At 41.1% G+C, this 11917-nt stretch overlaps 1 protein-coding gene across 2 annotated transcripts; it reads left to right on the top strand.

The window, feature by feature from the left end:
- Positions 1 to 4140: 4140 nt before the first annotated feature.
- LOC118209532 (extracellular calcium-sensing receptor-like) lies at positions 4141 to 10307 on the top strand. Of its 2 annotated transcripts, XM_035384895.1 has the most exons (6): positions 4141 to 4402; positions 4771 to 5038; positions 5655 to 6479; positions 6765 to 6974; positions 7468 to 7591; positions 8410 to 10307. In XM_035384895.1, the coding sequence occupies exons 1-6, from the start codon at positions 4167 to 4169 to the stop codon at positions 9306 to 9308; spliced, it is 2562 nt and encodes an 853-aa protein (XP_035240786.1). In that variant the 5' UTR covers positions 4141 to 4166; the 3' UTR covers positions 9309 to 10307. The 2 variants fall into 2 exon arrangements, with proteins under 2 accessions (XP_035240786.1, XP_035240787.1); XM_035384896.1 differs by lacking the exons at positions 4141 to 4402; positions 4771 to 5038 and adding an exon at positions 5069 to 5086 and having other exon boundaries at positions 8410 to 10305.
- Positions 10308 to 11917: the final 1610 nt, after the last annotated feature.

Here is an 11917-nt window from a genome sequence, read left to right as displayed (position 1 = left end):
TGAGCCTTAATAAAAAAAAAACTTTCTTACAAAAATTGATATGTGGAAATATTTTTTACTTTCTCTCATAGAAAAAACAAAGTTTGCATGTGAGTGTACCTGTGTGTATTTGTGCATGTACATGTGCATATGAGAACATTTGTGTATGTGTTTGTTGCTGTATTCAAATGCATGATGCAGTAAATCACAGTGAAATAGTGCGTGTATATTCACAAAGGTAAACAGATGCTTTGGCAGAGGGGAGGACAATTTTATTGATTGAGAAACAATGTGTGGTTATACAGGTATTAAACTGCAAGTAGTTCAACATGAAGAGATCTGGTCTGTCAGGACCCAACCTCTTTAGTGACGCCCAGCACAAGGTTTGCTTCACACTGCCCAGAATTCTCCACCTCTCAGTACGAATAGCACTCTTGAGTCTCTGAACATATGATCCTTAAAATATTTTTCTCATAAACTATTTTTCCTACACAAAGTATATTTCAATCACTCTCCCAAAATAAAACTCAGTTAATACCTTTATTGTTTTTATGTTAATAAAAAGGCCATCTTACCTAAACATTTTTAGGTAAGAACAGACATTGGAAGAGACATTGATGTCAGCTGAATATGAAAGACTAAGCAGAGTCAAAGAGATTGAAAAATCTGCCATTGAGCTGTAAATCCAGTGTGTCGTAATGGTGATAGAATATCACCACCAAAGCTGACCTTGGTATGATAGCTGTTCTTCATGACTAGCCATGCTCACACAATGAAGGTATCCTTCTGCAGTAATATATGTCAGCATTAAAATGCTGGGGAGGTGCTGCACGCAGTAAAGAAGTACTCTCCCTCCTTTCGCTCAGGCCATCTCATCCTCAGGTTAAGGAGGAACACCATTATCTACTTGGTCCATTGGAGTGCATCACTCTGAGTGCGCATCCAGTCCTCTGAAGACACCATTAATCACTCTTTGCTGTAAAGTGACTGTTTTAAGTGTTGGTTCTCACTGGCTGACTGAAGGATTGATAGTTATAGATTATAATCCTATTGTCTGCCAAAACGGCCATTAATGGAAAAATAATAATTTAAAATATAATATAATGGAATGTTCTGCGACAATGAATGTAAAATTTCAGATAGTGACACACATTATTATTTATACAGTTTCTTTATAATGTCTTGCTGGCTGTGGGAATCTATATTTAGCCTTGACATTTAACAAATTCCCACAGGTAGTGAGTTATAAAATAGCCCTATATCACAAGCTTGTCAAAAATTCATATTGTGAAAAATATTTAACCTGGTCCAGTTACAGAAGTCTATTTCCTTTCTGGTATTGTCTTGTCTAACATGCTAAAACATGCAATCATCGATTTTATGGATGTGCTCATCTGTGGAACTTCTACTTAATTTACTCTTTCATAAATGACAGGTAGGTGTTCCACATTCAAGCCAGTTATTTCTCCTGTTGACTTGGTTATTTGTTTAAAGGTAAAATCAGATAGCCAGTTAATGTATGCCATGCAACAGTTATGGATTAAATGCCTAAAGAAGGACGAGTCAAATCACAGGCCCCACATTCTTGTCTTGTGATTTGCATTATCTGAGACTCCAGCTTGTTCCAGTGGAACTCTCTGGTCTGTTACTCTGATCCGAATGGTGTATTCTGAGTTTAGGTTCATGCCCAGATGTGTTAATACCTTCCATTGGTTATGATTCTGGTTGTCGTTTGAAGTGCCGGTTTATGGATCAATTACAGTGTGGTTCTGTTATTTGAAAATGATTTCTGTGTGGATTGGTGTTGTCTCAACAAGTCAGCTATTTTCACACCTGTACAATTACTGTCTGAGATTGTGCTGTATAAAAAATTGATACTCTCTTCAAAAAATGTTCCCAGGAAGTGAGAAGTGTGGCAGTACATCCCAAGAGTTTTATTGTACATGTGGCATTTGATGTTTATTTATTTCTTAGTACAGCAGTGTACAATTGGCAGCACAATTACTAGGTCATTTGCTCATTTACCCAGACCGCATAAGTGGGGTCCACCCTGGGCTTTTACCTGGTGTTGGGCTACATCGGCCTGCTGTCCTGCATCTGATTTGCTCTTGCATTCCTGAGCAGGAAGCTGCCAGATACTTTCAATGAGGCCAAGCTCATCACCTTCAGCATGCTCATCTTCTTTGCTGTCTGGATCTCCTTCATCCCGGCCTTCCACACCTCCACAGGGAAGTATGCCGTCTTTGTCCTGGTCTCCATCTTGTATGACATCTGTGGTAAGGAGTGTGATCATGTTTCCACCCACCTCTCTAACTGTTGCTTCTTTGGTCTTCTTTGGATACACAGTATGTGTATAACTGAAATGAATGGGAAGATGGTAGCACCATCTATGGGCCATCTACCATTATTCACTTCCCCCTGGCAGTGACACATATCTCCTAATAGCCTTGAAAAGTGGACTGAATGCAATTAATGGTTCAGCTGAATATTCACATTTCTTTAATTTGAAAAATCATGTCAGCGGTGGTTTGTGTCACTCTCTGTGCCATGCTTTAGTTACATGATCTCAGTGTGTTCTGTGAGAATAAAAATATTTGTGGGGGTGATTAAATTAATAAAACACTTGCCCTGAGGAAAATGTATGTTGCAGGGCAGTGGTATACGTATAATACAGGGCAATGGTGTTGCCAGTGGTGTCATCATAACATAATGTGTCTCACACTAAAAGGCAAACCTAGCATGAGCAGCACCTAGCATCTCAGTCTCAAACCACAGAGCTCAGTGCAATAGAGAACAGGCCTGTTTTTAAACATAGTGAAGGTCCTCATGCTGTATAAAAGCACTGATCTAAGAGCAATCTTCAAGCCATAGCAGTCTGTGAGGACCAGCAATTCCCTTACCCAGGTCTGTAGGGTTGTAGATGTAAGAACAGAATGTCTGATTGTACATTAACAGAGGGGCCTTGGAATGGATGGCATTTCTGCATTTTATCTGTATTCACACTGTGTACTGAGGTGGCTATAACTGCTTATTTATCTTTTTGTTTAACAATTTTTTCTTCTGTCAAATGATGAACCAAAAAAAAAAAAAAACTGCAAAGATGTGGTCTAATAGAGATCCTCTTCATCTATATATGTTTTGTGTTTGTCTGTTGTACTGTATATATGTGTAAAGGTTTCAATGTGTAAGTTATAGATCTTAAAAAGACTGTGACTAAATGCCCTCGAAAGGGCATGTAGCAGTTGGCAGGGAAAGCATGACTATGCAAAACTTTGTTATTTGTGTTGAATGCATTCAGAATGAACTGTTCTCTCTCAAGGTTGCTCAAAAGGGAGCAGAGAGCATTTTCCTTACATGTTTACTTGTGCTCAGTGCTTCTGGTGCTCAGGTGACAGTGATTTAAATGCGTCTGGGACACACTGCCCCTCCCAACCCACGATCTCCTTATTCACACTCCCTTTCCTCTGAAAATGGGGCCTAATTGCTCGTAAAATACACAGCAGTCAGAAAGACATTGCACACCTGAGGCCTTTTGGCCCAACTGCCACAATCGTTCCTCTGAAATCAGGTTTATGAATTATGGCCCATGGGTCTAATTCAGGGATGGGGAAAGGAGTCTGCTGCCCCAGTCCCTGTCCCTGCATAGCTTGTTTGTGCTTGAAGATCCTCCCAGGCTCCTGTCACTGTGCTGATATTTTGATGTTGTAAACAGCGGCTATTTTCTCATGCGATGCCTTTCTAGCTGAATGCGTACAAACATGATTTTATCTCATTAACTGATTAGTAACCCTCAATGCACTGACCTGATACACACATTTTGTCATTAGACATGAAAGAGAATAATGTACTTTTAATAGAAGACAAAAGCAATGTTTAAAAAAATTCTGAAATTCAGCTTCGCTGCCTGCTTTTACACCCAGCTGCCCATCCTCACCATCCCCAACTTCACTGACCACCCTGTGCAGCGACCTGCACACTCATGACTAAACATCCATAAATTACCTCATGCACGCAGAGGCTCATGGGAAGGGCAGATTACCTCTCTCCCATGGTCCCTGTTTACTGTTCAATCCAGAATTCTACACAGTCGCTCGGGACACAGTGGCCATTACAAATATTCACTTCAGCTGCATGTCAGGGACATAGAAGCCAGGGCTCAGAGAGAGGCTGGTCAGCCCAGCTCCGCTATGTCCCCACTCGGCTTCCCACAGTGGTTAGTGCTGGTCCTGCCTCTCCAGAGCTGGGCGACGGATGGGAGCCTGCCGACACACTGCCAGCAGTGGATATACTCCAACAGCCTGGAAGACCCCAGCCTCTCTCAGGATGGAGATGTCATTTTGGGAGGACTCTTCCCCCTTTACATCCAGCCTGTCTCTCTGGACATGACATTCACCAAACCCCCGAAACTACCACAGTGCCAGAGGTCAGTTCTTGATTTCTGTATGGAATAAGAAGTGTATATTCACAGTAATTTTTTTGTTTAATTCCAAGACCATTTTTTTGTTTTCTGAATTGGTTTCGTAATATGAATGTTTCTCTTTTTAAAAATTTCATAATGAAGGATGGCTTTGTGCATTGTTCTGCATTGTTCACTGAGGACTGAGTAGATTGAATACTTAACTTAGCTCACAGATAATACCATCTACACTGTATACTGTACTCTACACTACAGATTATATATGTTTGTAAGGAATTTACTGTAATTTTCATCCTTATATCTGAATATGTTACTGAAAGATTAAAACTGTAAACGGTGATTCTAATCCAGGCGTATGGTTTTCACCTTGTCAGACTCCAGGAAGAGCCAATGAGCTGGGCTCATGCCATGATGTTTGCGGTGGAGGAGATCAACCAGAATCCCTTCCTGCTCCCGGGGGTCAAACTGGGGTACAGGATCATGGACAGCTGTGGGGAGCACCCCTGGTCCCTGCAGGGGGCTCTGGCACTGGTCAGTGGGCGGAACCACACTTGCAGCAAGGTCCTCGCCCTCATTGGAGATGCTCCTTCCACACAGTGTATCATCCTATCCAGAACTCTGGGACCACTGGGCATTCCTCTGGTCAGTCACAAGCTGTTACACCAGTGGGTTATGGTGTTAAATACTGAGGTACACTGAGATTGTGTGCTTAAAGGTGGTACCATATGATAGAAAATCAGGTACCTGTAGTTTAATTAGGATCTAATATTCCCTTTAAAATGGTAATTTATGAACATTTTACATGCATATATTGTGTGATATGCATATCTTGCATTTCACTGGATGTATGGAGCCAATAGCAGCAGGTAAGAAACTGAGAGCATCTGAGTATGATTTTTATATGGTACATATGGTACATATTATGCATTGTTACATGTGTAAAATTTCATTTAAAATGATGTATAAAAGGCTTGAAATGTAAAGAATACAGCTGATCGAGCTTTTACTGCAATGTCCAATAAAGTTAAATGCAGAAAATAGAGTGTATCATGTGAGGTAGATTGTAAAAGTATTTGAAACAATAAATGTTTCTATTTAGATACACAAAAAGCACACTCAATATTTAGTATATGGAACCACCCAGTATCTAACACATACTGGAATAGTCATGTGACTACATTTTGAAGGTATCATTTGTTTTTACACTACATATTTATTGTTAACTGTGGTTATATTTTTTTAATTTTGTGTACTTCAGGTCAGTTATAGAGCCAGCTGCGCTTGTCTCAGTAACAGGCATGAGTTTCCTAACTTCTTCCGGACGATCCCCAGTGATTTTTACCAGGCCCGGACCATGGCACAGTTAGCCAAGCGCTTTGGCTGGACCTGGGTGGGAGCCATTGTCTCCAACAATGATTATGGGCTTTTGGCAATCCAAACTTTCTCTGAGGAGGTGAAGGGAGCCGGGGTGTGCTTGGCCTTCATCGCAACGCTGTCACGGAAGCGCTTGGAGCACGATGTGGCTCGGGCGGCATCAGTGGTGGAGCGCTCCTCTGCCCGAGTGATCCTGGTGTTTGCCTGGTACACAGATGTGGAGACGCTGTTCCTGGAGCTGGTCAGGCGTAACGTAACAGGCAGGCAGTTCCTGGCCAGTGAGGCATGGAGCACCAGTGACAGGCTCCTGCAGAACACTGCCCTCTCCAGCATTGCCCGGGGAGTTCTAGGCGTGGCCATACGCAGCGCTCCCATCCCAGGGCTGGAGGAACACCTGCGCAGCCTCCATCCTTCCCAGGAGCCTGGGAGCACTCTGATGTTGGAGCTGTGGGGGCTCTTGTTTGGGTGCAGCCCAGTTTGGCAGAATTCTTCTGCCTCACAGTTGCTGCCCCCTTGTGTAGGTACAGAGACACTGCAGTCAGCGCAGAGTACCTTCACAGACACCTCCCAGCTGAGAACAAGCTATAACATCTACCTGGCTGTATATGCTGTGGCCCATGCACTCCATAGCCAGCTGTCATGCACTGGAAAGAACAGCACCTACGGGAGCCCACACTGTGCCACCACCGAGGATCTCCAACCGAGACAGGTACATTAAATTCAGTTTTGCAGAATTAGAAATTTTCAAAGAATCATAGAATTTAGAAGACGTAGTGGAGTGAGGTCACAAGGTGGCGACACTTCTACTGTCAGTGCAGTTATATGATATAAAGCATTGAATGTCTGAAACTGTTTTCTCCAGGGAGAAGACCAACTGTTTGGCATAATTAATTAAATTCCTCATACTCCATTTGCTGACAATGCTCAAGAAACCTCAAAACTCTGCCCTGAATCTCCATCAAGAATATAACCGGACATTGTTCTTTTTCTCCAGCTGATACGTCACCTTAACCGGGTGCATTTCACCACCCAACTGGGAGATGAGATCCACATTGAGGGTGGGGACATTCAAGCGGTGTACGACATTGTGAGCTGGCAGGACAGCCCTGATGGCTCACTGAAGTATGTCACCATTGGGAAAATGAAAGGGTCTGAGCTCCACTTGAATGACTCAGCCATTGTGTGGGTCGGTTCTGCCAAGACGGTAAGGGGGACTGCCAAATGTATGAACGCTGCTATTGTTATCCCTGACATACATATATTGGCTCAGTTGCTTCAGTACAATATCCTACTCTCTAGTATGGTTATAGAAGGTGTGTTAGATTGCATAAAATTGACTGGATTGTAAAATGCCTTTGGTATTTGCTTAGAAAATAAATTTTTGATTATAAATATTCTTGGAAAAAAAAATGGGCATGAGTCTCAGTGTTGCACTTTTTATGGACTTATTTATTAATTAAAGTTAAACTACACAACAGAGGGGCACCTGATTAAATTATCTGAACAGAAATTGTCTGCAAAAATCTAGTGATGCAGCACAATAACAGCGGCACATGCTCAGGCATGCTAGATTGGCCTCTTAGCCTACATCACCTCCTCAGCCAAAAAGAAAGATGCACAACAGTGTTGCCTGTATGCACATTCACTTCCACATGACTTGTTCCTCTGTGCCATTTTGGGTTTTGGGAGGTGCACAGGTCCCACTCTCTGTGTGTTCTAAAGAATGCCCCCCAGGAACACGCAAGGCAGTGAGGAAGGGTGAGCCCATCTGCTGCTTCGACTGCCTGCCCTGTGCAGACGGGACCATCAGCAACCAGACAGGTAATAATAAACCTCTTTCTATGTGTTTATTTATTTGTCTTATTTTATTTTTACGTCATTTTAGACTGAAAAATAAAATTAATTTATTTTTTATTTAGAATTAGTTAGAATTAGTTCTTCATGAATTTAACACAAATATTTTGTTGAAATATTTTTACATTATTAAAATTGCTTCAGGGCGGTACAGTGGTGCATTGTCGCCTCACAGCAGGAAGGTCCTAGGTTTGACTCCTTTGCATATTCTCCCCATGTCTGTGTGGATTTCCTCTGGCTTCCTGCCAAAGTCCAAAGACATGCAGGTTAGACTAATTAGAAAATATACATTTCCCAATGGTATGAGTGTGTGATTGCAGGGTATGTGTGCCCTGCAATGGATTGGCGACATGTCAAGGGTGTATTCCTGCCTCTCACCGAGTGCATGCGGCGGTAGGCTCCAGCCCCCTGTGACCCTGACCCAGAATCAGCAAATTACATAATGGGTGGAAATATCTTTATTGTGTAGAATCAGATAAACATGCATCTTCCTAAATTTTTTAAATGACTTTTTTTACTATAATATTTTGAAGCAATATTTCAATATTAACACCCTTTAGAGTTTGTCAGGGTGTACTGAAAAAGACAAAGGGCTGCATGATAATCTGACAAGAAAAAACTGTACTGGCCAAAAAATGTCCTCTGTTTACCTGCAGCACACAGTACATGTATATGGCTTGGGGTCTGTCTTTGTTATTGAACTCCTGTGAAAGTGTTTCATTTCTGGTGGAACTGTATGATGATGAAAGAAAAATGAACATGTATTTTTGACATCTTTTCCTCAGGTTCAGTGGAATGCAAGCAATGTCCTGCAGAGTTCTGGTCAAACAATCACAGGAATGAATGTATTCCTCGTGAGGTGGAATTTCTGTCATTTGAGGACACAATGGGCATCACCCTGACAACGATAGCTTTGTCAGGTAGTGGCATAACAGTGGCAGTGGGTGTGGTCTTTCTGTACCACAGACACACCCCTCTTGTAAAGGCCAATAACTCAGAGCTGAGCTTCCTGTTGCTGCTGTCCCTCACACTCTGCTTCCTGTGTGCGCTGGTGTTCGTGGGCCGGCCCTCAGAGTGGTCCTGCCTGGCCCAGCACCTGGTCTTTGGGATCAGCTTCGTGCTCTGCCTCTCCTGCATCCTGGTCAAAACCATTGTGGTTCTGGTTGCATTTCGGTCTGCCAGACCTGGTGCCAACATGATTAAGTGGTTTGGACTGGTTCAGCAGCGGGGCAGTGTGGTCCTCTTCACTGGCATCCAGGTGTTCATCTGTATCTTATGGCTCTCCCTCAGTCCCCCTTACCCACATCGCAATACAGGATTCCAGGGGTCAAAGCTCATTCTAGAGTGTGCAGTTGGGTCAACACTGGGGTTTGCCTGCGTCCTGGGCTATATTGGCCTGCTGGCAGCCATCTGCTTCCTGCTGGCCTTTTTAGCCAGGAAGCTCCCAGACAACTTCAATGAGGCCAAGTTCATCACCTTCAGCATGCTCATCTTCTGCGCTGTCTGGATCGCCTTCGTCCCCGCCTATGTCAGCTCCCCAGGGAAATACACAGTTGCTGTGGAGATATTCGCCATCCTGGCCTCCAGTTTCGGGCTCCTGCTCTGCATTTTTGCCCCAAAGTGTTATATCATTCTACTGAGACCAGAGAACAACACCAAGAAGTTCCTAATGGGGAAAACATAAGCACTAAAATAGGAACAACCACACCACCACCACAATAAAGACCATCTGACTGTAACCAATGGAAAATCACCCTAGGAATGTCATCTAAACACCCGGTGTTCACAAGAAATGAAACTGACAATGTTCTGAGTTTCACAAATATTAGCTGGGGCTGTGTTTTGGCCCCTTAATGAACTATTTTGTGAAACTGTGAGGGCATTAACTAAGCAGCTAAAAAATTTAATTTAGCTGTCAATGTAGAGTAGAACAAAAAGTCCTAGATTCTTTTATATTTAATAAAACATGCCCCCATGCGTGACTTTGTTGTTGTCAAATCATGAAATTATCTGCATTTTCAGAATCCATATTTTTGAGTTAATTCAATTATTCCTCCTTTAGGGTCATCTCTGTAAAAATGAAATGATTAAGAAATATTGAGGCAATTAGCCTTGATTGTTTATCATGTTTTAAGAAGTACATTATGTTCTTAATAATTAATAATATACAACAATTCCCTGTTTTCAATTAAATATCTTAGAAAATAAAAGCAGAGTAGAAAAAAGCTCCTACAGTATCTTAAAAGAACATTTTTAATTGGCTATATGATTAGGTAACCATTCTATTGTTTTCCTGGATTTCTTGAGCCTTAATAAAAACCTTACTGCAACTCAGATTGTGTGATGTGCAGAAACATGCATTCAAATGCAAAATAAAGTGTGCATGAGAGTGTGCCTGTGTCTTTGTTTGTGCATGTAAAGAAGGGCATGTGTGCACAAACAGGTAGGCCTCCTATTTAGCCCCTAATACAAAAGTTCTGGGCATTTTTAGCAAAGGCTAACAGTTGTCAGTTATGACCAATGTGAATATAACAACATGAAAAATAATTGATCTGCGATACACCAGGCTGTTAGGCAGAAATTTGAAACTGTCTGTCATGAGAAGGAGGGGGTCTGGAGCCACACCTCAGTGGTGGACATCCCCCATCCCCCACCAGTGGAAATTAATGCACTAGCAGTTGAATCATATTTACAGGTAAAAGGTGACTTTCCTGGAAATACTTTCCCTTAATTTGAGGTATATATTTATGTATTTGGAGTTAAAGGAAATAAAGTTGAAAAATATAATGCAAATAACTTAGTTTTGAAAATAAATGCATGCAGTTTTATTTCACAGTGACTTTTCAGGTCTTCAGGTAAGTCACTGTGATACTCAATTACTACAAATAAACTATTGACTAGTATGTAAAAAAATATCAGAGCTTGGGAAATATGAAATAAATATTATTTATATATATATAAAGAGAGAGAGAGATTCTTAAGAGGCTAGATATTTTTTAAGCATAAACCCATGCAGTTCTTTAACCTTATAAGATGCTTCAGCCTACACTTCAGCCATCAAACAAATGAAGTAAAAGTTGTCACGTGCTGTACTGGTATACATGAAGTGTTTGGAATCACACTCTAATGTAGCAGTAAAAAAAAATGGCACCACCCGCTATATCAGATTTAGAGATCACATTCAAATAAGATCTGGATGGTGAATGAAAGTCAACCTATCACGAAAACAATTTCTACACCAAAAAATACCTAATTTTTCCAACTTCAAACAGCTAAAATGTAAAATCAACAGGTTCCATTTAAAGATTATTTATAAGGGAGAAATTCCAACTACATGAACATCTGGGAATTTTTAACAAAGTCTGTTATATACACATGACCAATGTGTATATAATAATATCAAAAATGCTCCCCGCATTCAACAACAATTCAAACCCGGCCTTCAGTATAAGACCACACACACATATCTCCCAAAAACAAAAGTTAGCAGCAGTTATTCAGTTATTTTGTGTCAAATAATGTATTTCAATACAATAAATATCTAATATTTATTGTATCATAAGTAAATGCATTTGAGTCATTTGACTTGTCAACCGGTCATTTTGACCAGTGCACGGAAAAGGAACCTTTCATTTTTTTCAAGTGCCAGACAAAATGACCAGCTGACCGGCGCCTGCCTAACACTATGCGATACACTACTGGAAAGCTTATACTGTCCTCTGCTGGATGAAAGAGTTTCAATCAAACCACAACAAACTGCACAGTTACACTGGTTCAAATTGTGAGTTGTGTTTTGTGCATGGCCGTTAGAAACCTAACCCCACTATCTATTTGAATGTTATTTCTGAAATAGATTGTTCTAAACAATACATAACCACTGAATCTTTAAAGGGAATCTTTATGTGAAAAACCAATAGTAAGATTGTATATTAATTCCACATTTAGTTGCAGATATTGATTGTAGAATGACGTGGTATAATTCCACAAAAAATCCTCTTATTTTGCAATTCAATCAGCATTTTTCACCACTATATACCTTAGGGCTATTGTTGAGTTTTTCTTGCGATGACAGAATATGAATTTTTGGTGGTAAAGAATATTTTTATGAACGCCCAGATAGACTCTGTTGTCTTGCGTGTCATGCTTGGAGGGTGTAGTTGCAGATTGACTGTGGGAAGGGGTGCTTCTTAAATGGATGACATATGCAACAATAATAGCTCTTAGAAACTTCATATTTGCCATAGTTGTCTCGACTACTAATAAAACTAGAACACCGGGTTTGTTATTTTGACT

Source organism: Anguilla anguilla, chromosome 12, assembly GCF_013347855.1.
Source record: "Anguilla anguilla isolate fAngAng1 chromosome 12, fAngAng1.pri, whole genome shotgun sequence".
Taxonomy (NCBI): Eukaryota; Metazoa; Chordata; class Actinopteri; order Anguilliformes; family Anguillidae; genus Anguilla; species Anguilla anguilla.
The sequence above is the reverse complement of the archived record's forward strand: the minus strand, read 5'-3'. Positions and strand labels throughout refer to the sequence as shown.